Genomic DNA, 25,878 nt, shown 5'->3' with positions numbered 1-25,878 from the left:
ACTTTGGCGTGAGAGGTATGGATGTTAACCACTACGCCGGGGTCTATTTGAAAAGTGATGCGAGATTTTCATTTCACTTTGTCAACATTCTTCCCCTACCCAAGAGGAGGGAGAACGTACGTCATTTAGACCGACTGACTCACAAAGCACCTTCGCGCATGCAGTGTTGCCGTTTGTGTAAATCTTCGTGTGTGATATAAAATCAAACTAAATAATAAAATGTGTCTTTTTACAGTCACCGAGGCTTCGTTTATATGGATGTACTATAGATACTGCAGATTCCATAGATAAGCGGAGTCACAAAAATTTGTTTTGGCAACAATGCAAAATAAATGATCTTACTGACATCCGTGAAAAATGTTCCTGCCATCATAGAGCTCTTCGTTGTGCAGTTTAGTTTCGGTTTTGTTTTATTTCGTGCTCAAAAGATCCAAATGAAGTGCAAAGCAAATCTTTGCAACAATGAATCGAGGAGTGGTTTCCTTCTTCCGTTTTCCGTTAAATAAATCGGATTGTGGAGTTTGGAAAGTGCTTTGTGCTCATAATATTAGAATACTTTTCCCGTAAAAAAAAACATCATGATGACGTCATGCACGTTTGGATACACTAACTTAAGCCCGGCGCACAATAGATACGTTTTCAGGTTTTTTGACAGTTAGCCCATGCATTATCTGTCAAAAAACCCGAAAACGTATCTATTGTGCGCCGGCCTTTACAGTTCATTTTGGCTACATTCTACTTTGCCTCCGCTTATCTATGGAATTTATAGTATCTATAGGATGTACATTTTCTTCAAAATCACAAGCATAATTATATTATTTTTTTACTTTAAAATAAAATAAATACTATCAGCGTTTCACATACCTACACGTGACGTAAATTGATTATTATAAGCATGATTTTCTTTTATGAACGTTCACCAAAACATCACCATTATAGTTTCTATTTGCGAAACTGCGTACCGTGAACACGCAGAAAAAACTATCGTCGTAACAAAAATATTTGAGGTAAATTTAAACGTAAACTCAGTTTGTTCTGGCCACAAAAATAAATTAGGTTGATTTCAAACGTATTCCATGTTTGAAGTCATGTGAAATCAATGTTTAAAATAAAAATAATGTTACGTTTATTTCAAAAATATTCGTGTTGAAAATAAACGTATTTATTTTTGTTTGGTTTGACAGCTATGCGAACAATAATAAATATGTTTATTTTAAACATGCTTCTCATGTTTAACATAAACATACATATTTTGGAATTATTTGAGTAGTTGAGTGCAGGGTAAAGCAAAATAAAACGGAAATAAATGCAAAAAAAAGATCTTCGGGCAGGGCATCTTAATTCCTGCTCTTTACGGGTGCGATTAAGGGTGACCTGTGGGTATTGGGGTTCTGGTCCGGGATGCGAGGACCCGTCGGGGTGGGTGTCCGGGGGTTCCAGCTCAGTGGAACCGGTGCAAATTTGTGTTATTAGCGTCGTTTTGCCGTTTCTGCCTCAGTTTCTGCCACTGGTCCTCATACCGGTTTCTTTCCGTGTTCGATATCGGAGGAGGATCCGGAATGGATTCGGAATGGATGACCGTTTTCTGTTGAGGTTGAGCAAAGCTGGGGCAACTTTTTCCGAATGTAACAAGAAGGAAATAAAAAGGCATGACACGCTAAAAACCGTTAACGTAAATCCTATATTGTTGAAATAAACATGCTTTTGAATTTAATTCAAACATAAATATTTTAGTTTTAAACATGCTTTCAATTAACTTTGAATAATTCATATGTTTAGAGTATAAACATTTATATTTTTGTTTTAAATGAACAAAATTCGTATCCGTGAAGAAGTCACTAAGACGCCCTCATTCATCAGGATTTAACTAAATAACTAAATAACTAAATAGCTATGAACTAAAGAACTAAAGAACTACAGAACTTAAGAACACAATACTTAAAAAAAATATATAGAACTAAACAACTAAAGAACTGAAGAACTAAAGAAATAAAGAAATAAATAAAGAAATAAAGAAATGAAGAACTAAAGAACTAAAGAAATAAAGAACTAAAGAACTAAAGAACTAAAGAACTAAAAAAATAAAGACATTAAAAATAAAGAAATAAAGAAATAAACAACTAAAGAACTAAAGAACTAAAAAACTAAAAAATAAAGAAATATAGAACTAAATAACTAAAAAACTAAAAAACTAAAGAAATAAAGAGCTAGAGAACTAAAGAAATAAAGAAATAAAGAAATAAAAAACTAAAGAACAAAAGAAATAAAGATATAAATATATTAAGAAATAAAGAAATAAAGATACAAAGAAATAAAGAAATAAAGAATTAAAGAAATAAAGAAAAAAAAGTAAGAAAGAAATGAATTAAGAAAGAAAGAAAGACAGAAGGAAACAAATAGAGAAGAAGAACTAAATAAAGGAATAAGGCAATAAATAGAGAAAGAAATAAAGAAAGAAATAAAGAAAGAAAGAAAAAAGGAGAGAGAAAAAGAAAAAGAACTAAAGAACTACAGAACTAAATAACTAAAGAAATAAACAAATAAAGTAAGAAATAAAGAAATAAAGAACTAAAGAACTAAAGAACTAAAATAATATAGAAATAAAGAAATAAATAAATAAAGAAATACAGAATAAAGAAAAAACGAAATAAAGAAAGAAAGAAATAAAGAACTAAACAACTAAAGAACTAAAAACTAAAAAAAACTAAAGAAATAAAGAAATAAAGAAATAAAGAAAGAAAGAAATAAATAAATAAATAAATAAAGAAATAAAGAAAGAAGGAAAGCAATAAAGAAAAAGAACTAAAAAACTAAAGAACTAAGGAACTAAAGAACTTAAGAACTAAAGAACTAGAGAACTAAGGAATTAAGAACTTAAGAACTAAAGAACTAAAGAACTAAAAAACTAAAGAACTAAATAACTAAATAACTAAAGAACTAAAGAACTATACTACCCATAATCGCATATCAGTCCCATATGGATAGGAAATCAAGCAAAGATGGGACTGATATGCGATTATGGGCAGTATAGAACTATAGAACTAAAGAACTAAAGAAATAAAGAACTGAAGAACTAAAGAACCAAAGAGCTAAAGAACTAAAGAACTAAAGAACTAAAGAAATAAAGAAATAAAGAAAGAAAAAAAGAAAGAAATGATGATGTGAAACATGTGTAAATGCAATATCCAGGCTATATACAAAGTTGCTGCTTTCTAAATTGTTGATCAGCAGGCCAAGACCTTTTGAATTGTGGCCATATTAGATCGGAATTCTCTCGCTAGGAGACGCTCGGTTGTGGGGCAAATAGTCGAGAGATGAAACGTCGAATGACAAAAGGTCGAATTATGAGAAGGGATGGGAGTGCGACACGTCTAAATTTCAATTTTAGATGGTCGGAAAATATCACGTTAGCGAATCAATCTACGAACAATCTTTTTTAATAAATCGATCTACTCGCATCGGCCTCTAACTTTTTGCAGGAAATCGTCAAAATCTTCATCAATCATCTTTCTATCTACTAAGCGTGTGTGCATCTCACAACAGCAAAGCGAATTTTTTTTCTGTATCGTAGATAGAGTCGCCCCGCTCGGAGAAAGGGGACGAAAGGTCGAATGATAAGAAGGGGGACAGAAGGTTCAAAAAGAGACAGAGGGTTGAATGTACGGAAGGTTGAATCAGAGGTCAAAGAGGGACAGAAGGTCGAATGTTTAAAGAGGTACAAAAGATCGAATGGCCCAAAGAGGATCAAAAAGTCGTGAGACAATATCTTTCCTGCATCGTAGATAGAGTCACACCCCTCGTGCAGGTACCGTGCCAGCACCATATTTGACGCGTCCCTAATGATGACGCACTCGTCTAATTTTCATCGCATCTCGATTTTGACAAGATATTTTTTAAAACTTTGTTACACCATCATCCCTAGAGCACAGGAACTAATATTTGCAGAAGTAATATTTCAAAAATAATGATTGAAAATAGTCGAACATTATTGAGTGCGTCGATTTAGGAACCGCTTCGAATATGGTGTGCCTCCACGGTACATAGATTTCGGATTCAGCCAAAATCCCTGGAGAGTCGATTTCGCTTATGAGCACTTTTGCTGCAAAAACTGCCTGGTTTTTCTTCCGCCTGCGTTCCACATTTTCAATACCCAGAAGTTTTTTTTTTTCCTTTGCTTTGTTTTTTTCCGTCGATCTTGTTTTCCGTGCTGAGCACCAATGCTACCGACGTGCCAGGAAGGCAGCTCTCACACCTGGACCCTACCTATCGACCCATCAACTCATGAACCGAGGACCAACGGCTTTACTTCCCATCCGAAGGAAGGCTGATCAGAGATGTTATGCCTCAGAACATCCCGGCGGCGCCGTCTGGGATTGAACCCAGGCCTGCTGGGGTGAGAGGTAATCACGCTTACCACTACACCACCGGCGCCGTTGTAATACCCAGAAGTTGGCAACGATCTTCGTAGGGTGGAAGGTTCGTTGGATCATTCCATGGAAGCGGTGGCGAAGAGCGGAACGAATGAATTTCCTCTGAATCGATCCTCGCTATCCAAACTATTTCATACGGGCACCATACTACTACACCAAATAGAGCTGCCAGGCAGGTAGGATCCCGAAACTCATCAGTGATCTCAAAGATGAATCCTAGTTGCCTGTAAGCTTTGGCTATGACATCCGTGTAATGTAGCTTAAATGTCAAAGCTGAATCAAGTGTAATTCCTAGATCACGCAGTATAATCGATCGTATAATTGAATGCAACACTCAACGTGAGAAAATTCCTAGAGCATCACTCTTCGAAACAGTTCGAAACTATCGGTCACGTGCTGCAAACGCAAGCAATCACTGAAGCATCGCACAACTACGTACATCTTGACATCGTCTGCATACAATGGCTGGCAGGCTTTTGGAAGTATCTAATCGATTTCGTTACTGAATATCGAGAATAGCAGCGGCTCTAAATTGCTGCCTTGAGGAAGTAAGATACGATTCAAACCAACGAGTGAGTCCTTGAGAGACACCGAGCTTCTCGAGTTTGGCAAGCAGAATGGCATGATCAACCCGATCGAAAGCAGCCTTGAGATTCGTGTATACGACGTCCACCTGTGCTACTGCCTCCATATTCCGTAGGCATAGGGAAATGAAAGGAGCGTGGTTTGTAGAGACCGAATATTTGGGGTGGAAACCATGTTGGTCAGCAGAAATGTAGTTTCTACAGCTGACAAATAAAGCATCGTTGATGATTATCTCGAATACTTTCGAGCAGGCACAAAGTGAAGTAATTCCTCGATAATTCTCCACATTTCGCTTGTCTCCTTTCTTGAAAATCGGGAACGGAACATGAACGAAGATTTCCAACGAGAAGGAAATACAGCTAGTTGTAATGAAATATTGAACAGCTTTGAAAGCGGAGAGGAAAGCTCTGTTGATCATCTTTTGAGTATGGACGATTAAATGCCGCTTGGCTTCATTTGGTATAGAATTAATTTGCATTAAACCATGCAGGCTGAAACCATCCAAACGTGCACAGCAGGAAGCAGGCATGTACGATCGAAGAATGTCAATGGTTGGATGATCGTTCGCGGAAATATTCCAAAAAAGCCCAGACTGGGTGTAGTCGCCTAAATAGCTAGATCGTTGTGATGTCATCGGGATAATACAGCAGCAATGGAACTGATATGGTTCTCAACGCAGCTCAAATTAGATTTACGGTCTGGATGAAGGTACATATCGCCGATGCTTATAATATTGTGTGATGTCGTAATCTTCACCTATAACTGCTCAAGAGAAGTGCTGACCGGAGCCGGATCGAGGCAGCAGTTCAGTCGTTTGAAAACCGCAATCAAGACGCCACCACCACGTGATTTGGCACTGTTCATCCAATTACGGTAATTGCGAAAAACTGAGAACATACTGCCAAATGATTGTGCTGAGTGAATTCGATCATCTAGTCAGGTCTCGGTAAGCGCTATTGCATCGTAGTTTGACTCATCAGCAGTCAAGCATAAGTCGTCTTAGTCGTCATTTTGATCGGATAACATAGATCTGCAATCGGCAAGGCAAGTAGGTTCAGTAGGTGGTGAAGAAGACGTTGCGCTGAAACGTGGAGGCTGATCAGGCGAGGAATTGGTTTCAATAAACGCATACTTACCTGACATCGAAGGTTCGAAGGTTTTTGAATTTTGGACAGCTTAGCTCGGAATTCTCTCACTAGGTGACGCTAGTGATTTCATAAACTTCGTGTGCATGCAGGGTCGACATCTCGAGATCTTTGCTATGTTCAAAGTTGCTGCAAAGTAGACTTGAAGTGAACTAAATAAAAATTATCGCCAGGACGGGATTTCATTTTCATTTTGATTACTTGGACAGGCTCAAACTCCGAGTTATTTTGTCAATGCATTATCTGATCCAGGGATTCACCACTGGGCAGACCTTTCAAGACAACCTTGAAAAGACGTTCAGTTTTGGTGTCGTAAGCGAAAAATGTGTGTTGCTTCTCAGTAAGATACTTGAGAAGACGTTTGAGTCCGGCCAAGGTCTCAGCCAATACACGGCATTCACCCCGACGGCCAATGTAAAGTGAAAACTTGAATTTAACTATGTTTAAAAGTTTCGTGCGAAGAGCAATTTTGTTCTACGAACGTCTCTTTGCTGCAAAACGAGATTTCAAATCGATATTTTGCAACAAGTGACGTTCGTAGAACTAAATTCCCAGTGATGAATAATGGTCCAAAATGCTGTTTGATGCACATTGAATACGGCAATGCAAAAGAACTAAAAATTTGCCATTATGGAACATACATCCCTTTGTCGGTCACCAAAATCATGGACATTTCTCAAATTTCCAAATCCGAAATGAACCTTCCATCGGCTCACGTTTGGGTACCTTTTTTTTATTTTAGGTTTACAGCAAAAAGTTCAACACTATTGAAATATTCTGTTCGATTCCTTTGGAAATACTCAACCAGCTTTTCCCTTTTCCGCCGGCGATTGTGGCGCTTCCCTCCGGGCAGTTGTTTTCTACAAATTTCGCTTACCTTCTGTTCAAACTTGTGGCTAATCTTATACAATTCTTAGGGATATCACCTCTGCTTCCTCCTTACACCCGGAGCCAGTACATGGAGGAACGGATGCGCATGTAGTCGGGCAGGTTCTCGATCGGTCCAACGGCAGCTATCGCCGGGCAACGATCGAAGATGTACTTCATGGCGACGTCACGGACGTTCTGGGCGTTGACGTTCTGTCGGGTTGGCAAAGAGAAGCGATGCTTTAATTTGTTTTCGAAAAAAAACTGCCTTTCAACTTACGTCAATTCTCTTCTCCAGTTCGTGCAGTGGGATGCGACGGTTGTAGCACAGCATTTGACGGCCGATGTCCTCGCAGATCGGGGTGGTTCCGTCCAGCTGCAGCAGCATGTTGGTCTTCAGCAGGTTCTTGGCACGGTCGACCTCGCTATCGGTGACCATGGTGCACAGGCGCATCCACTCGTTCTGCAGATTGAAGACCATGTCCTCGCACTTCAGTGGGTCGCACACGAAGTAGATACCCCACAGACCGGTGTCCTTGTAGCAGGTGTTGAACGACTGGAAGCTGTGGCAGAGGTTGTCCTGAGCGGCAGCAGCGGCCAGCTTGGAGGCATTGTTGGCACCGCCGCCCTGCAATTACCAATAGAAAGATTATAAAACCATTCGAAATGCCACCTAAAATCACACTCACCTGCGAGCGATCCCAGGCACCGATGAGTGTGTTGGCAACCATCAGTGGGACATTGTCCTGGTCGGTCCATCCGCAGCCTTCAACAGCGATGGCAACGTGGGCCAGTGGCAACGAATCGTCACGGACGCGCACTTCCGAACCGGTGAAACGGCACGGCGTCAGCTGGGGAGCCTTGCCGTCGAAGGTGCTGCCAACCTTGCCCAGATTGGACGAAGCCAGCTTGACCAGGTCGTTGTGCTTGACACCACCGGCAGCGGCCAGCACGATGCGTGGAGCCTTGTAGTGCGAATCGATGTAGGCCTGCAGATCCGATTTGCCAATCGACTGGATGTTCTTGGTCGGGCCCAGGATGGTGTTGCCCAGTGGAGTTCCCTGGTAAGCGGTGGCGTGCAGGTGATCGAAGACAACCTCCTGCAGGTTGCTCTCTACTTCCTGCATCTCACGCAGAATGACACCGCGCTCACGTTCGATTTCGGCTTCTCCCAGCTTGGAGTTCTGAATGATGTCCGATAAGACTTCCACCGCCTTCGGAACATCCTTGGACAGACACTTGGCGTAGAACACGGTCTGTTCGCGGGAAGTATACGCATTCAGGTGAGCTCCCATGTTTTCGACTTCCAGTTCCAGGTCGGTCTGGGAACGCTTGGCCGTTCCCTTGAAAGCCATATGCTCCAGGAAGTGAGCAACGCCATTGTTACGGCTGTCCTCGTAACGCGATCCGGCATCGATCCACAGACCGACGGTGGCCGTCTGGGATCCGGAATCCTCGCTGGCTACGCGCAGTCCACTGTCCAGCAGGGTCACCTCAGTCGGGGGAACATTGACCAAAGCGGCACGGAAATCAGCGGCATTCGAAGATTTCAGACGCTGCAAAGACAAATAAAACTCAACCCATTCAAATGGAACTTCTAACCTCACTCCCCAGCAAAACAAAATATTCCCAAATTCCCGTCCGAACAATCCGACCCCGCCCCACAAATCCCAGACTATCACATCCATCCCAAAGCACCTCGTCTCGATTTGATCACATTTACGCCGGAATCGCACTCGGAACACCAATTTCATTCTCGGAAAATTACGTAATGGAACAAAATTTTCACCATCTTCCGAACAGTCGCCTTACCTGAATCAGCTGTGTTCCCTTTCCGTACACCCGGAGGCTGTTGGTCACCTTCAGAAGCGAAGCCATGATTGATGGTTTTCTAGCCGAACCGGATCTGCAATGAATTTACGGAAAATTTACTTGCTGTGAGCCACCACTGGGGGGAAAAACTCTGGGATGCGACGGAGATGCAGACACTCACTTCTTTTTTTCGATTCGATCGTCGTCGTCTTCTCTCGTCCGTCGTCGCGGTCACTGTTTTTTGACAAAAGGAGAGCTCGGGAAGAAAATCGATCAACAATACTGCGAAAAAGTGACGCAATGACAGCTGAATCGATGAAAGGGTAAAACGATATCGATGAACCGAGGGGTGATTGGGAGTCGGAATATTGCTACACTCTAAAATAAAACCACCCAGAGCATTATTATTATATTTTATAAACTGCAAGTACACCAGAACATTTTTTGGTGCTTATAATGTGCGCCATTTATTAATGTTCAAAAATTAAAAGCAGTTTTTTCGTTCGAAATCAAAATGAAGCTCATGAAAATGTGTTTATTTCAACACATTTTTTTAATTGGTAAAATTGCAAACGAAAAAAACTCCTTTTGAATTCCCAAAAATTAATTGGGTTCTTTAATTTTGGAAAATAGGGGAAATGGATGTAATGTCGGCTTAAATGCGCCTATGGGCCCATACACAATTTCAGCAATCGACTAAATTTGAAAAAGCTACCAAAATATCCATAAGTACCATCCCAATGACGCGTTCATCTAGATAAAATTGATAAATAGCAGATTTTTATCGGGCCCAATCTTAGATGGCCAGCATTAGAGCCATTTCCCCTATATAGGTCGATCTACATGATCTGAAAGACCTTCGTTTTCTGAGAACGATTTTTTTTTTTCGATCCCATTTTACTAATTTAATCACACTTATTTAAAACAGTTCCAGTGCTCAAAAATTGTTGAAATTTTGGATTTCGGTTCCATATGCCATTATCTCAATCTCCATACCCATAAAGAACCCAATTAAGTCTCCTTTCCCCTTAAATACATCTAATGATTTCATAATTTCGAAAAATATGTTTTATAGCGAAGTGAGTAGAAGCAACCCTGGTTTCAGGTAATAGAGTAAAATCCCCCATGCTTTTCTTATGCGTGAAAAGTAAACTCTTTTATTCATACGACCCAACAGGCTTTCTTTCCAGCAAATTGTGCGTGCTTCCATAACCGATAGAATGCTAGAAATTTTATTCCACCCTCATCCTCACCTGACGCTAGGGTCGTTCTCATACTTGACCGGAAGCCCGCTTCGGCCTTCTTCCACCACAGCCGGAACATCTCGGCCCAGATTCTGTTCCAACCCCTGCCAGGACCGATTCTGAAAAACATCGCCCGAACTAACCTGAGCCACCTCGTTCTTACCCCGCAGTTGAACCTCCCGGCAGTCGTTTCCATTCGCCACCTGCCCCTCCATCTCGACTCGGTTCACGTTGCGAATCTTACCCGTTACCAAGCTGACATCTACATTCGCAGTATCCACCATCGCTGCGTCGAAGGGCTTGTACAACCGTCCACTGGGAAGAATATCGCCAAAGTCGGAACTATAGCTCGACGGGAATTCACCATTCCAAGCCGGATTGAACGCAAGCTCACATTCGAACACCGACACCAGTGGTTTGAAGAAATCCCTCGAAGTAAACATATCATTCTCCGGACAACCGATCAACACGAAGCAATCGATCTCAACGAAATTAGCCAACTTGGCCGGGTTGATCTTCCCCACGGAAATGATGTACGTTCGAATGCCACGGGCTTTGGCTAGCTTTTGAATGCGGTTGACGACGTCCAGATAGCCGGTAGCAGTGAGGGTCGCCACTACAATCCCCAACGAGCTAGCGTCTTTGCACTTTTCGACGTAGTAGAATCGACGACGCAGCCACTTGGAATCCAATGGGTTCGCTTGGTCGAGCGCCCCGGAAGCCGGATCGAAACGGAACCACCGTTCCGCTTTAATCCCGTTCGACGTATTGAAGAAACTTTGACCGTCTCGACCAATGAAAATGCAAACCGAACTTTCAAATGTACGTCCGTTCAGCTTCCAACAAAGGAGATCCGGTTGTTCCCCGGATGCGGCCAACTGACCAACGGAGAGGTTTGTATAAAACCCTTTCAACTTTTCTGTTACTTCCTTAGCAGCATGGGCAAAGCTAACGTCGTAGAAAATTCCAACGCTCATATCCGGATCGGTCAGTTCTTTCTGCAGGGCTTCGACGAACCGATCAACGCTAAGCTTCCCTCTGAAGAAAACATATTTGATCGGCAATCGAGCGGATCGGCTAAGGCAAGCGTGGCCAAAGTGGATCATCGCATCGGCGCCAACGTGTGCGGCAGCTATCTCATCGACGCAACAGCTCCCGTAGGATGTGTCCCCAAGGATATAAACGCCGGCCGGTGGTGCCGTCTGTTTGAGCTGTTCCGCGATTGCGGTACTGAACGGAAGCATAGCATCCGGGAATTGTAGACATACCTTGAAAAATCAATGCTTCAACAATAAAGGAATGCTAAAGCATTACATAAAAAAAAACATACCTTTGCAAAATTGTGCTCCTTGATCCAATCGGCGCATTCCGTTAGTCGAGTCTCGTTCCAGAAATCTTCCAGCTGAATGTCAACAGTCTCTGGTTGGTCCGGGTCCAGTTCTACTTGCCGTTCGATTGCAGCTGCTTCGTTGGAACTGAATGCCGATGTCATGGTGGATGAGGTTGGAGAATACTCAACCGATGCAGGACAATTTTAAACCGTGGACAATTAAAACTTTCGTTACGAAATACGCAATGGGTGATAATGGTGATAATCTGTTGTGTATACACTGCTTTCAACTTCTGCCGATCAACGTGCCAGTATCAGTCAGTGGCACTATTTATACAATCATCAATGATGATTCCAGAACTGTCAACGATCACAATAGAGGAAAGAGCCGATCGGGAAAATTCGAAAACAAGGCTGTGCCGATGAAGGTTTTTTAACCGATTCTACACTGAGAAAAAAAAAATTAATCAGCTGTGCACAAAAACAAATATTGGAAGATTGCAGTGTTCTACCAGATGCCAAAATGAGTATTAAAATTAAAACATAACTTTCATCAAACCCGAAAAACATCGTTCCAATACAATCATCTAATTTCGTAAAAAAAATTTATTCCGATCAACTTGATGTGCATCTTTGATTTTCTAGAGGGATTTGAATACGAAATGTTCATTTTATTTCACTATACCGTCAATGCTACTTAAATCAAAATATGACCTCGGTGAATTATAATCGCCGACGAACCGACATGCGAGGACCGAAGAGAGTACCAGAGCTGAGCCAAAAAGTTGAGCACGTTTCTTCGGGACCTACTAGTCTTAGAGTTACCTCTATGGTACCAGTGCCACAACACCGTCGAGCCGTAGCACTTGGTCGTCAATGGTACCAACCGGTGGAAACTAACAATTTTAAATTTGTTTACTACTTGACTAGCCTATTGGTCCCATACCCATTCTAGTCAAAATTCTAGTACTACACTATGTTTGTTTTGATTCGCTATGAACGTTTGACAGATAAAATGAGGGGTTCGTAGATTTTCCTATGTTTCGAGGGGTGCATCTATTAGCTTGGGACCGAAGAGAGTACTAGCATAGAGGTAACTCTAAGACCAACAATCAATACGAAACTAACGATTTTAAATTGGCTCACCACTTTAGTAGCCTATTGGTCCCAAGCAAACGATTAACGTACCCTATTCTAGTTGAAATTCTATTACTACACTATGTTTGTTTTGATTCGCTATGAAAGTTTGACAGATAACATCAGGGGTGTGTGGATTCATGCAGAACATGCAGGGGTGAGTGAAATAGCTTGGGACTGCTTGGGACCGTTGTTCTGGTACTGAGTGAGCCAAAAATAATAATGATTTTCTTCGGCACCCAGTGGTCTTAGAGTTACCTCTATGCTAGTACTCTCTTCGGTCCCAAGCTAATAGATGCACCCCTCGAAACATAGGAAAATCTACGAACCCCTCATTTTATCTGTCAAACGTTCATAGCGAATCAAAACAAACATAGTGTAGTACTAGAATTTTGACTAGAATGGGTATGGGACCAATAGGCTAGTCAAGTAGTAAACAAATTTAAAATTGTTAGTTTCCACCGGTTGGTACCATTGACGACCAAGTGCTACGGCTCGACGGTGTTGTGGCACTGGTACCATAGAGGTAACTCTAAGACTAGTAGGTCCCGAAGAAACGTGCTCAACTTTTTGGCTCAGCTCTGGTACTCTCTTCGGTCCTCGCATGTCGGTTCGTCGGCGATTATAATTCACCGAGGTCATATTTTGATTTAAAATAAATTTAAAATCGTTAGTTTCGTATTGATTGTTGGTACTAGCATAGAGGTAACTCTAAGACTAGAAGGTCCCGAAATAACGTGCTCAACTTTTTGGCTCAGCTCTGGTACTATCTTCGGTCCCAAGCTAATCGATTCACCCCTCGAAACATAGGAAAATTCACTAACTCCTCATGTTATCTGTCAAACTTTCATAACGAATCAAAACAAACATTGTGTAGTAGTAGAATTTCGACTAGAATGGGGTACGTTAATCGTTTGCTTGGGACCAATAGGCTAGTCAAGTAGTGAGCCAATTTAAAATCGATAGTTTCGTATTGATTGTTGGTATAACCACAGACAAACAGACATAACACTCGCGAGATGTTCATCGAACAAGCATTTATCGGTCAATTTAAAAGTATCTTAGTTGGTAGTACCACCACCTGTGGCGAGCATAGTCAATTCCCTTGCGTTTGACGTTTCCACACTACCGCCATCTGTTCAGCGTACTACCCACCACAGTGTACTCAACAGATGGCGGTAATGTTTTAACGACGATGTTTTACAGTGAGAAATATTCAATGTGTTATGTCTGTTTGTCTGTGGTATAACTGCTCTGTGTTTGACAGACATCAATTTGTGAAAATTTATTTTTGTTTTTGGGAAGTTTTTCAGTACGCAAAAAAATGGAACAAAATGGTCTAGGAATCCCTTCAACCTATGCCAAGAAAACGTACACGATGGCATAGGCTCGGGCATAGGATACCGATTGTAAGGCAGCTTACTCTGTTCTGGAAGGAGGATGCCAAATTATTTAAGGTATGCTTCTAGGGTGTTATTTTATGGGGATGGGATGTGTTTCAGAAAGTTATGTTCTTGGATTTCAGCACAAGAAAGCTGCTTCATCCCTGCTGCCTTTCACTTGAGTGAAAAAACGAAAACGAAAGCATTCTCCAAGGAGGGTCTTAGCAACAATCAATACGAAACTAACGATTTTAAATTGGCTCACTACTTGACTAGCCTATTGGTCCCATGCAAATCGACTAACGTACCCCATTCTAGTATAAAATCCAGTACTTCACTATGTTTGTTTTGATTCGCTATGAAAGTTTGACAGATAAAATGAGGGGTTAGTGGATTTTCCTATGTTTCGAGGGGTGAATCGATTAGCTTGGGACCGAAGATTGTACCAGAGTTGAGCCAAAAAGTTGAGCTAGTTTCTTCGGGACCTTCTGGTCTTAGAGTTACCTCTATGGTCTTAGCACTGCGCAGAAGAAAGGAAGGAATTTTTAAGTCAACGTGGATTAGCTCACTGCAGATACTGAGTAACCAGTTTGCCGGAAAGAAGAAATAGGACAAACGGGGCGCAACAACAATCACAATTCCAGCCCTATACAAGACAACCGGGTGGTCAGTCTGGTCCTTGGTCTGGTCAGCCAAGTCAGCAGTAGCCCGGAACTCAGTCGCATCAGCAACTAAAGAAAACGCAAGCTTGAATGCAGCCACAACCCATTTGATGATTGCTGGATGCCCAGTGAGCTGATGACGATGACGATATTAAAATCAATGAAAATGTATGAAAAATTCAAATAGTTTCCAACGTTTCTTCATAATTCATTTTTCTATCAATTAACCACTTCATTCGAGCACTTAAAATGACGTTTACTACCATTTGAACTTTGACATAAAACATTATTTTGAGAATTTTACTTCTAGAACCACAAGAAAAGTAGCCATCATTTGTGCGTTTCATAAAATAATAGTTATAAGTTGGTCCAGTTTTGTGGAATCGCTGGTAGAAAGTCGCGCCAAAACTGCTAAAAAAGTAGTCAATTAAAAATAAAAATAAAATCCTAGTGTGACAGCAGCTGAAAGCAAACAAACCCTCGAACAAACTAAGGTTAAACATAGCTTGTATACTTGCAGAATATACACTATGATGTATAATCTATTTTTATACTAATTGTTTATTCTTTCTCTTTATATCAAACTATGCGGTGAGCTACGATTTCGCGTAACTTTTAATCTATTAGATTTGAAAATCTTTAAATTCTTGACCTTACCAATATGCATTCTTATAGGACCTATGTGGTTTGTCTTATGGAATGTATAAGGTTGATGTTTTGGCAAAAATAAAATAATTGATTTTCGTTTCATGTGGGTTCGTGCTCGGGTTCGTATTTATCGGCAAGACCTCATAATAAAAAATACCATAAACGAACGATAACACACATAATATAACTATTCCACAAATGGTTTGGATGATACCCCAAACACGTCGTTAATCAAAATAACCATACCAACCCTAATAAAAAATAACCATAAACGAACGATAACCCAAATCATTGAACTATTCCACAAATGGTTTGAATGATACCCAGAACACGTCGTTAAGCAAATTAACCATACAATTTTTATTAGGGAATTTTATTAGGGCTGGCGAATGTCTCAACGAAAACCGCGCTGATAGATGGGTTAATCAACTTCGATTAGTCTCAAACAAGCGTGCACCATATCTCCCAGCTCTAAACGACGATTGTGCGATCCGCGAACCGGTTCACATTTGACGTTCCATTCACGCAAAAGAAAAATAAAGCAAAATTTTCCGACCGTTTGCTCCGGTCCGGACGGAAAGAGAGGATTTTCCTCTATTCGTGTCGTTATGTTTGTGGTGATCAGATGTGATTGCGTTTGTGGCCACCGCTATTGAGTAGTGTCCCCCCCGCCGCGCCATCCTGGTTCATCAGTGTTCCATCACCTATTCGCCGTGATCCGTACATAGGTACCTAGTTACTGGAATCGACGGTAAACGCGAGTGGCAAAATCATCCGGACGGTGTCGGTCGGTCGCGGTTGTTGGTAGTCTGTCGCTGGAGAAGGAAATTTTATAACTAGGCGCGGACGTGTCGTGAAAAACAGTGAATTTCCGTGAAGGAAAAACTGCGTGTGAAGTAGGTGTAATAATCGTTTTTTATTGTGTGTGACGATTGCTCTTTGCGTTCTTCGGAGTGAAGTGTGTGTGAGTGTGTTTTGCATTTTGATTACCTATGCTTGGAACTGCTGCTGTTGATGCTGATTAGGGTGGAGCACGAAGAAGGAGGTGGATTATCTGTCTGATGTTGGGGCTGTGGCTGGAATTCTCGGAATGGCCGAGAAGCAGTGGAGATTTTGATCGATTATATAAACACAGTCCGTTTTGAATACCGGGGAAAGGCATCCCCGATGACGGCATTGTATTGGAGGAACGTGAACTGCCGTGCCCGGAAGTGGCCCCCGGTGTATTTCTAGGGCGAGCGAGGGTTTTCTCATTCCTTCGTTCGTTGTGTTGTTGGCGTGTTTTTTTTTGCCTTCAACTGGTTCCCCTACAACGCAGCGGGAGAGCTCGGTATCTAAAGAAGCATTATCTCATGATTTTCAAGACCTGGCGTTGCCCGAGAGGAACGAAGCACAACCTTCGGATACGGTTTGGGGAGTGAAACGTATTTGTTACGAATAGACACATCGGAATGCTTGAATAAGATGTACATTTTGTAGTGTGCGGTATAGATTGTATTCATGTTCATGTTCTCTGGGTTCAGTGGAATAGCCAGGATTTCTGTTTATTTTTTTATTGAAATTCCAATGACGTCCTGAGGATCAATTTGCGCTAATTCCATCAAAAATCGCGTTTCCCAATTCTAGACTAATTCAATCTCCTGGGAAACAGTTAATAAAAAAAACATGCTAAATATAATTTTCGGAGGATGGCCCGACACCAACCGGGAAATTTTTAATAAAAATACAGTACCAGTTCGATTTTGGCAACAAAACCGGATCGATTTTCGCACCGTTCCAAAATTTTCAATATTTCAATTAATATCGTCTATGCCATAAAGATGGCTCTCGGTGGCCTTAATTGAATTTCGAAATAAAACCGTTCGATTAAACTTGGCTTGTTACCGGGTACTGTATTAATAAAATAAGATACATTTGCAGAGGAGGCTGATGAACATTTCTTGGAGGGGATGTAAAGAACTTATAAGAAGTCAGGAAGAGTTAGAAGGAATTTCCGGGGCAAGTCGGATAACGTTTATTACACAGATTCGTTGAATCTCTACCTAGAGATTCATTGAATCTCCACCTAGAGATTCATTGAATCTCTACCTAGAGATTCGTTGAATCTCTACCTAGAGATTCGTTGAATCTCTTATCCAGAGATCCGTTTAATCTTTTATTCAGAGATTCGTTAAATATCTTATCGTTGAATCTCTTATTAAGAAATTATTTGAATCTTATCCAGAGATTCGTTGAATTTCTTATTCAGAGATTCGTTGAAACTTTTATCCAAAGATTCATTGAATCTCTTATCCAGAAATTCGTTGAATCTCTTATCAAAAGATTCGTTTAATCTCTTATCCAAAGATTCATTGAATTTTTTATCGTTGAATCTCTTATCCAGAGATTATTTGAATCTCTTATCCAGAGATTCGTTGAATCTCTTATCCAGAGATTATTTGAATCTCTTATCCAGAGATTCGTTGAATTTCTTATCCAGAGATTTTTTGAATATCTTATCCAGAGATTCGTTGAATCTCTTATCCAGAGATTCGCTGAAACTCTTATCAAAGATTCGTTTGATCTTTAATCTAGAGATTCGTTGAATCTCTTATCCAGAGTTTCGTTGAATCTCTTATCCAGAGATTCGTTGAATCTCTTATCCAAAGATTAATTGAATTTCTTATCCAGAGATTCGTTAAATATCTTATCGTTGAATCTCTAATCCAGAGATTATTTGAAGCACTTATCCAGAGATTCGTTGAATTTCTTATCCAGAGATTATTTGAATCTCTTATCCAGAGATTCGTTGAACCTCTTATCCATACATTCGCTGAAACTCTTATCTAGAGATTCGCTGAAACTCTTATCAAAGATTCGTTTAATCTTTTATCCAGAGATTTGTTGAATCTCTTATCCAGAGATTCGTTAAATCTCTTATCTAGAGATTCGTTGAATCTCTTATCAAGAGATTCGTTGAATCTCTTATCCAAAGATTCATTGAATTTCTTATTCAGAGATTCGTTAAATATCTTATCGTTGAATTTTTTATCAAGAGATTCGTTAAATCTCTTATCCAGAGATTTGTTGAATTTCTTATCCAGAGATTCGCTTAATCTTTTATTCAGAGATTCGTTAAATATCTTACCGTTGAATCTCTTATTCAGAAATTATTTGAATCTTATCCAGAGATTCGTTGAATTTCTTATTCAGAGATTCGTTGAAACTTTTATCTAAAGATTCATTGAATCTCTTATCCAGAAATTCGTTAAATCTCTTATCCAAAGATTCGTTTAATCTATTATCCAGAGATTCTTTGAATCTTTTATCCAGAGATTTGTTGAATCTTTTATCAAGAGATTCGTTAAATTTCTTATCCAGAGATTAGTTGAATCTCTTATCCAGAGATTCGTTTAATCCTTTATCCAGAGATTTGTTGAATCTCTTATCCTGAGATTCGTTTAATCTTTTATTCAGAGATTCGTTAAATATCTTATCGTTGAATCTCTTATTCAGAAATTATTTCGATCTCTTATCCAGAGATTCGTCGAATTTCTTATCCAGAAATTCGTTGAATTTCTTATTCAGAGAATCGTTTAAACTCTTATCCAAAGATTCATATCTTATCGTTGAATCTCTTATCCAGAGATTATTTGAAACTCTTATCCAGAGATTCGTTGAATTTCTTATCCTGAGATTATTTGAATCTCTTAACCAGAGATTCGTTGAATCTCTTATCCAAAGATTCGTTGAATCTATTATCCAGAGATTCGTTAATTCTCTTATCGTTGAATTTCTTATCCAGAGATTATTTGAATCTCTCATACAGAGATTCGTTGAATCTCTTATCCAAAGATTCGTTGAATTTCTTATCCAGAGATTCGTTGAATCTCTTATCCAGAGATTCGTTGAATCTCTTATCCAGAGATTCGTTAAATCTCTTATCCAGAGATTCTTTGAATCTCTTATCCAGATATTCGTTGAATCTCTTAACCAGAGATTCGTTGAATCTCTTATCCAGAGATTCGTTGAATCTCTTATCCAGAGATTCGTTGAATCTCTTATCCAGAGATTCGTTGAATCTCTTATCCAGAGATTCGTTGAATCTCTTATCCAGAGATTCGTTGAATCTCTTATCCAGAGATTCGTTGAATCTCTTATCCAGAGATTCGTTGAATCTCTTATCCAGAGATTATTTGAATCTCTCATACAGAGATTTGTTGAATTTCTTATCCAGAGATTTGTTGAATTTCTTATTCAGAGAATCGTTGAAACTCTTATCCAAAGATTCGTTGAATCTATTATCCAGAGATTCGTTAATTCTTTTATCGTTGAATTTCTTATCCAGAGATTATTTGAAACTCTTATCCAGAGATTCGTTGAATTTCTTATCCAAAGATTCGTTGAATCTATTATCCAGAGATTCGTTAATTCTCTTATCGTTGAATTTCTTATCCAGAGATTATTTGAATCTCTCATACAGAGATTCGTTGAATCTCATATCCAAAGATTCGTTGCATTTCTTATTCAGAGATTCGTTGAATCTCTTATCCAGAGATTCGTTTGATCTTTTATCCAGAGATTCGTTGAATCTCTTATCCAGAGTTTCGTTGAATCTCTTATCCAGAGATTCGTTGAATCTCTTATCCAAATTTTAATTGAATTTCTTATCCAGAGATTCGTTAAATATCTTATCGTTGAATCTCTAATCCAGAGATTATTTGAAACTCTTATCCAGAGATTCGTTGAATTTCTTATCCAGAGATTATTTGAATCTCTTATCCAGAGATTCGTTGAACCTCTTATCCATAGATTCGCTGAAACTCTTATCTAGAGATTCGCTGAAACTCTTATCAAAGATTCTTTTAATCTTTTATCCAGAGATTTCTTGAATCTCTTATCCAGAGATTCGTTGAATCTCTTCTCTAGAGATTCGTTGAATCTCTTATCAAGAGGTTCGTTGTATCTCTTATCCAAAGATACATTGAATTTCTTAGATTCGTTAAATATCTTATCGTTGAATCTCTTATCCAGAGATTATTTGAATCTCTTATCCAGAGATTCGTTAAACCTCTTATCAATAGATTCGTTGAATCTCTTATCCAGAGATTTATTGAATCTTTTATCAAGAGATTCGTTAATTCTCTTATCCAGAGATTTTTTGAATTTCTTATCCAGAGATTCGTTAAATATCTTACCATTGAATCTCTTATTCAGAAATTATTTGAATCTTATCCAGAGATTCGTTGAATTTCTTATTCAGAGATTCGTTGAAACTTTTATCCAAAGATTCATTGAATCTCTTATCCAGAAATTCGTTAAATCTCTTATACAAAGATTCATTTAATCTATTATCCAGAGATTCTTTGAATCTCTTATCCAGAGATTTGTTGAATCTTTTATCAAGAGATTCGTTTAATCTCTTATCCAGAGATTTGTTGAACCTCTTATCCAGAGATTCGTTTAATATTTTATCCAGAGATTCGTTAAATCCGGAGTGATTTAAAATTTTGGCGTAATTGCATTTGTAAACAAACATTTCAACCGCCGATTTCTTGCGAATTAAAGCTCAATCTTGAAAACAAATAACACTATGAGGTAGAGGATTGATTCCTTTATCATTTGGTATAGTTTGTTAACGAGATTGAACTTTTATTCACAAGAAATTGACAATTTACGTGTTTGTTTACAAATGCAATTACGCCCAAATCTCAAATCACTCCGGAAATATCTTATCGTTGAATCTCTTATTCAGAAATCATTTGAATCTCTTATCCAGAGATTCGTCAAATTTCTTATCCAGAGATTCGTTTGATTTCTTATTCAGAGATTCGTTGAATCTATTATCCAGAGATTCGTTAATTCTCTTATCGTTGAATTTCTTATCCAGAGATTATTTGAATATCTTATCCAGAGATAGGTGGAATCAGTTATCCACAGATTCGTTGAATCTCTTATCCAGAGATTCGTTTAATCTTTTATCCAGAGATTCGATGAATCTCTTATCCAGAAAAATCTAGAAATTCGTTAAATATCTTATCGTTGAATGTCTTATCGAGAGATTTGTAGAATATCTTATCGAGAGATTTGTAGAATATCTTATCCAGAGATCCGTTGAACCTCTTATCCATGGATTCGTAAAATCTTTTATCCAGAGATTCGTTGAATCCCTTATCCAGAGATTCGTTGAATCTTTTATCAAGAGATTCGTTAAATTTCTTATCCAGAGATTTGTTGAATCTCTTATCCAGAGATTCGTGTAATCTTTTATCCAGAGATTCGTTAAATCTCTTATCGAGAGATTGTTTGAATCTCTTATCCAGAGATTGGTTGAATCTCTTTTCCAGAGATTTGTTGAATCTTTTATCCAGAGATTCGGTAAATCCCTTATCGAGAGATTTGTTGAATCTCTAATGCAGCGATTCGTTTAATATTTGATCCAGAGATTCGTTTAATCTCTTATCCAGAGATTTGTTAAAGATCTTATCGTTGAATCTCTTATCCAGGGATTATTTGAATGTCTTATCCAGAGATTATTCGAATCTCTTATCCAGAGATTCGTTGAATCTCTTATCTAGAGATTCTTTGAATCTCTTATCCAGAGATTCATTGAATCTCTTATCCAGAGATTATTTGAATCTCTTATCCAGAGATTATTAGAATCTCTTATCCAGAGATTATTTGAATCTCTTATCAAGAGATTCGTTGAATCTCTTAACCAGAATATCCTTTGAATCAATTATCCAGAGATTCATTGAATCTCTTATCCAGAGATTCATTGAATCTCTTATCCACAGATTCGTTGAATCTCTTATCAAGAGATTCGTTGAAATACCTAATCTGGAGAGGCTGAGAGTATTTGGTTGCAAAGCATTTGCTTGAATTCCCGCTCAGCAACGCTAACAGTAGAGAGCAGATAATTATCAGACACGCCACCTACGGATACCGGCTGAGGAACAAGGAACTTCGTAAAATTGTGATTGCCAGTTTCCCATATGCAGATCATGACTCAAAAAAGGAGGAACTTATAGTTCCGGTAACGTTCGAGCAAAAGGGGGCCAACAGCAAATCCGATGGAAGCAGTAATGAAAGTGATGTTTCGGAGAATTTAAATTCGGAATTCCAGAAGAATCTCCGAAGCTACCCACTGTGTTCCCTGTGCAACAAGAACTTGGCGAATGCTGTTGGTTCATCTTCCCTCTCAGATGTTCCTGAAAACTATAGTCAAATAGAAGGTCGTGATGCTCGGGAGCTCTGGTATAAGGCGGCACAGAGCTTGAGTCTATGGCCAGAAATGAAGTGTGGAAGCTGACGACCTGTCCCAACGATGGCAGGCCACTGAAAACGAAGCGGGTATTCTGTTTGAAGAAGGATGCATCAAGGATTCCATATACATCAGATTGATGTGCAGACAGCCTTTCTTCACGGCTGTACATGATAGTATCAGATGGAATGAAAAAGGAAGCGAATACTGTATACAAGCTACGTTAATCGATGTAGTTGGAACGAGCGCCTAAACGGCGTATTGTTGAAGTTGGGCCTGACCTGATCAAAGCGGGATTACTGCCTCTACGTGTCAATAAAGAAATCCGACAAGGTTTATTTGGTGCTGTACGTGGACGATCTCCTTATTGTCGCAAGGAACTTAGAGATCATTCTAAAATTAAAATGGTCTTGGTCTTGGAATTTGAAATGGATTATCGTCGGAATTCAGGTGAGCTCAAACTATCCCAGGTGGTCAACGTGAACAAAATATTGAGCCGGTTCCGGCTGACAGAGTGCAATGCTTCAAATACTCCGATGGAAAAGGTACTTCCAACTGAACCATGAAGGAAAGAGGACTGCAGAGCCGTGTAGGGAACTTCTTGGAAGCCTAATGTATCAGATGATGACTGTTACGCCAGATCTGTGCTTCCCAATTAGTTACCTGGGAAGATTTCAACAAAGCTGATTTCCACAATTGACCAAGAAACTGTATTTATTCAGACAAGAATCGCTTCCAGGATCTTCGAGCAAGAATTGGCCTCATTGATTGAACGGGGGAAACGAAGCAATCATTTGATAGTAGCCTATGAAGATGTTAGAACTATACTTTAATTCATTCCCTGTCAAGCCGAATAGACATATTTAATAAACTGATATCTGATCATTACTTGAATTACTTGTTTCACTGTAGTAGTAGAAGAAACCTCAACAAATTTCCAATCCAGAGATTCGTTAAATCAAAAGTCAACAAAGCAAGCAAAACTTCCACCAATCTGGCAACCATCCCATGATCCGCTCCCCCCAAGTGGAAGAACATGAGCACCGCTCCCCACAAAAACATACATTGAGCACTCTCCGGCTCTCCGTCGCTCGTAGCTCCTGACGATCGAGTGTTGCGTGTGGGTCTTGTTTTTGCCTTCTTCGATCACCCATTTCTCTCGGAGCAGAGTGGTGTGGATGGGACTCTGTTGTTGGTCAGTTGAGACGTTGAGAGCATCAGCGCTGCTACAGCCCGTCGGCTCAGTTCAGTTTCCAAACCAGTAGTCGTCCGTGAGAAGTCAACAGCAGCAGTAGTACATAGTCGTCGTCGGTGTGGTGATTTCAACGGAGCGTTCTTGTCTCTATAAAAAAAAGGTACCGCACAGCCAGCCGGCCCCGCCTTCCCCACCTCCTGTGAAGTAGCGTGTGTGTGCTGTCACTAAATATATACTCTTCTGGATAGATCTCGCGCGCAGCATCCAGCAGAGCAGATCATCGAGTGTGAGGCGTGCGCGTGTGTGTGTTTGTGCGTTTGTGACTGTGTTTGAATGTGTGAGCGCTCGAGAAAAACTACCGGAAAATTTCCAAGTCATTTTCTAATACAAGTTGTTTTTGTCCGTTTCTCAGGAAAAATCCATAACAAGTCCAAGCATCCAACGAAAACGGGAAAATATATATATATATATCTTGCAAGTGAAGAGAGTTCGGCGGTGAGTCCGCACAGAGATAGAGAGTGTGGGTGAGTGAGGAGAGGAAGCGAGGAAATTCGGTGCTAGTGGAAGTGAGTGTTTAAAATTAAAGAGGAAGAAATGTCACTTGAATGAGCAAATCCCGGTGCCGCAGTCGCCTATCGTGCAAGGTGAAGAAAATTTTCGATTTTTCATTTCTGACGAGTGACGAGTGTGTGACGTCATCAAGAGTGAAGTGAAGTGCGGAAGCATAACAGACGAATGTGAGGAAAACACAACAGAAGGACATAAATAGAGTGCGAATTGTTTTTTTTTCGTTGATTGAATATTGCTAAAAGATAGGAAAAAGGGAGCAGAAGGTGAATCAAGTGCAGAGGACCAGCACAGGTACCGTTTTTGTTCGTGATTGTTGTTTTTCTGTGTGTTTTTATCCAGTGTCCTAGTAGTGTCTCTCTGTGGTGTGTTACTGAGCGTGTGTGCGCAATCAATAGAGGGCGTGCGAGAGAGAGGGAGAGTGCGCGCTTTTTGTGTCCCGTCTCTGACGAGGAAGTTTTCGAACAGCTGATAAGCGAGTGCCGGCCCTGAGCCCGAGCTGCTCTGCATGTCGACCTGCGGTGGCCGGTGCATGTGAGAAAGGATTCGGGAAGATTTTACCCCTACCCTCCTGCCGGTTTGCAGCGACACAATTAGGTGAGTCAGATGGGAAGGAATGGCGACGGTTGGGTTTGGGATTTGCTAGATAGAGTGATAAGGTTTTTATCAGATATAATACCTACTGAATTGAAGCGGTAAATTCAAATGGAAATAAGGGGTCGAGGGAAGTCGAAACTATGCGTTTTTCGTGTGAACACTGATACTTTCCTAAAAATGTTACCCTTTGGAACCTCGAATAAACCGCGAGTATCGGTCCACGCCAATAGTTAAACGGCTCCGTGAAGCTAACGCGATTGAGCCTAGTATTAAAACTTAATTTAGAATGTTAACATAACCAGCTTTGTTTAGAATTGTCGGTGTGCATCTCCAAGAGTTGAACAAACTGAAAGCAGTAACCATTCCTTCATTGTGAAAGATTGGTTGGATGTTTTGTCAAATATTCGTTCAATCTGAATCTTTTGTCAGAGTATCGTTAAATGTTTCGTTAGAATTTCGTTCAAGTGTATTTAGAGGAAGTCCAGCAAACTTCTGGAAATTCCAGAGAACTTAAGACATATTTTAGGAGCATTACAGATGCTCAGAAATTTTCAGAGAAGTTTAAGGATTTTTAGAACTGGACAGTACCAAGAACTTCAGGGCATTTCAATCAACTTCAAGAAAATTGTAGTAACTTAACCGAAGCTCCAAGAAACTCTGGGAATTAACGAAAACTTTAGCAAAGTTCTGAGCTTTGCACGAAGGTTAGAGAGCTACAGAGAAGTTTAATGATTTAAAAGCAATTTTATTATATTCAGGAATAATCCTAGTATTTCGGGTAAGATCAGAGAACTTCAGAGCAATTCCATCGATTAAATGCAGAAATTTGCAAGAAGTGTCAAGATATCAATATTTAGAGAATTTAAGGAATATTTCAAGCATTTGTAGAAATTTGTAGGGGCTTCAGGGACGATCCATGAATATCAGGAAAATTTTGGAACCTAAGAGAATTTCCAAGATCTTCTTGAAAAGTTCGGGAACTTCAGTTATGATTTTGTTTTTCATCTAGTTCGTTTATTTGGAAGGCTCAATCG

General features: G+C 39.8%; 3 protein-coding genes across 9 annotated transcripts in view; 1 reads left to right on the top strand and 2 right to left on the bottom strand.

The window, feature by feature from the left end:
* Nucleotides 1–6,964: 6,964 nt before the first annotated feature.
* On the bottom strand, nucleotides 6,965–9,111 carry LOC135704801 (mitochondrial-processing peptidase subunit beta-like). Its single transcript, XM_065226300.1, has 5 exons — nucleotides 9,021–9,111; nucleotides 8,840–8,933; nucleotides 7,717–8,583; nucleotides 7,308–7,655; nucleotides 6,965–7,240 (listed from the first exon to the last, which is right to left on the bottom strand). Exons 2-5 carry the CDS (start codon nucleotides 8,903–8,905, stop codon nucleotides 7,100–7,102), a joined length of 1,422 nt encoding a protein of 473 aa, XP_065082372.1. The 5' UTR covers nucleotides 8,906–8,933; nucleotides 9,021–9,111; the 3' UTR covers nucleotides 6,965–7,099.
* Nucleotides 9,112–10,048: 937 nt separating this feature from the next.
* LOC135704796 (2-(3-amino-3-carboxypropyl)histidine synthase subunit 2-like) lies at nucleotides 10,049–11,626 on the bottom strand. Its single transcript, XM_065226297.1, has 2 exons — nucleotides 11,414–11,626; nucleotides 10,049–11,351 (listed from the first exon to the last, which is right to left on the bottom strand). Exons 1-2 carry the CDS (start codon nucleotides 11,573–11,575, stop codon nucleotides 10,089–10,091), a joined length of 1,425 nt encoding a protein of 474 aa, XP_065082369.1. The 5' UTR covers nucleotides 11,576–11,626; the 3' UTR covers nucleotides 10,049–10,088.
* A 4,252-nt stretch (nucleotides 11,627–15,878) lies between these two features.
* The window catches only part of Mical (Molecule interacting with CasL), a 203,680-nt gene continuing 193,680 nt past the window's right edge, over nucleotides 15,879–25,878 (top strand). For 3 of the 7 annotated variants that reach the window (XM_065226306.1, XM_065226304.1, XM_065226305.1), the window contains exons 1-2: nucleotides 15,880–16,138; nucleotides 24,093–24,541. The gene's annotated coding sequence lies outside the window, so the exon portion shown is untranslated. Of the gene's footprint in view, nucleotides 16,139–24,092; nucleotides 24,542–24,573; nucleotides 24,845–25,878 lie in introns of those variants that run through there. The other 4 variants (XM_065226303.1, XM_065226301.1, XM_065226307.1 and 1 more) reach the window with 3 other exon arrangements.

This window comes from Ochlerotatus camptorhynchus, unplaced genomic scaffold (genome assembly GCF_037179485.1).
Source record: "Ochlerotatus camptorhynchus isolate MF236.1 unplaced genomic scaffold, CSIRO-AGI_Acam_v1.1 ptg000248l, whole genome shotgun sequence".
NCBI classification, from domain to species: domain Eukaryota; kingdom Metazoa; phylum Arthropoda; class Insecta; order Diptera; family Culicidae; genus Ochlerotatus; species Ochlerotatus camptorhynchus.
This window is presented reverse-complemented; position numbering and strand designations above follow the sequence as displayed.

Coding starts and splice junctions, on each gene's coding strand:
- LOC135704801 (XM_065226300.1), bottom strand. CDS start 8,905: ATGGCTTCGCTTCTGAAGGTGACCAACAGCCTCCGGGTGTACGGAAAG. Junction 8,584..8,839: donor AGGGAACACAGCTGATTCAG/GTAAGGCGACTG, acceptor TTGTCTTTGCAG/CGTCTGAAATCTTCGAATGC. Junction 7,241..7,307: donor AACTGGAGAAGAGAATTGAC/GTAAGTTGAAAG, acceptor CCAACCCGACAG/AACGTCAACGCCCAGAACGT.
- LOC135704796 (XM_065226297.1), bottom strand. CDS start 11,575: ATGACATCGGCATTCAGTTCCAACGAAGCAGCTGCAATCGAACGGCAA. Junction 11,352..11,413: donor AGGAGCACAATTTTGCAAAG/GTATGTTTTTTT, acceptor TGATTTTTCAAG/GTATGTCTACAATTCCCGGA.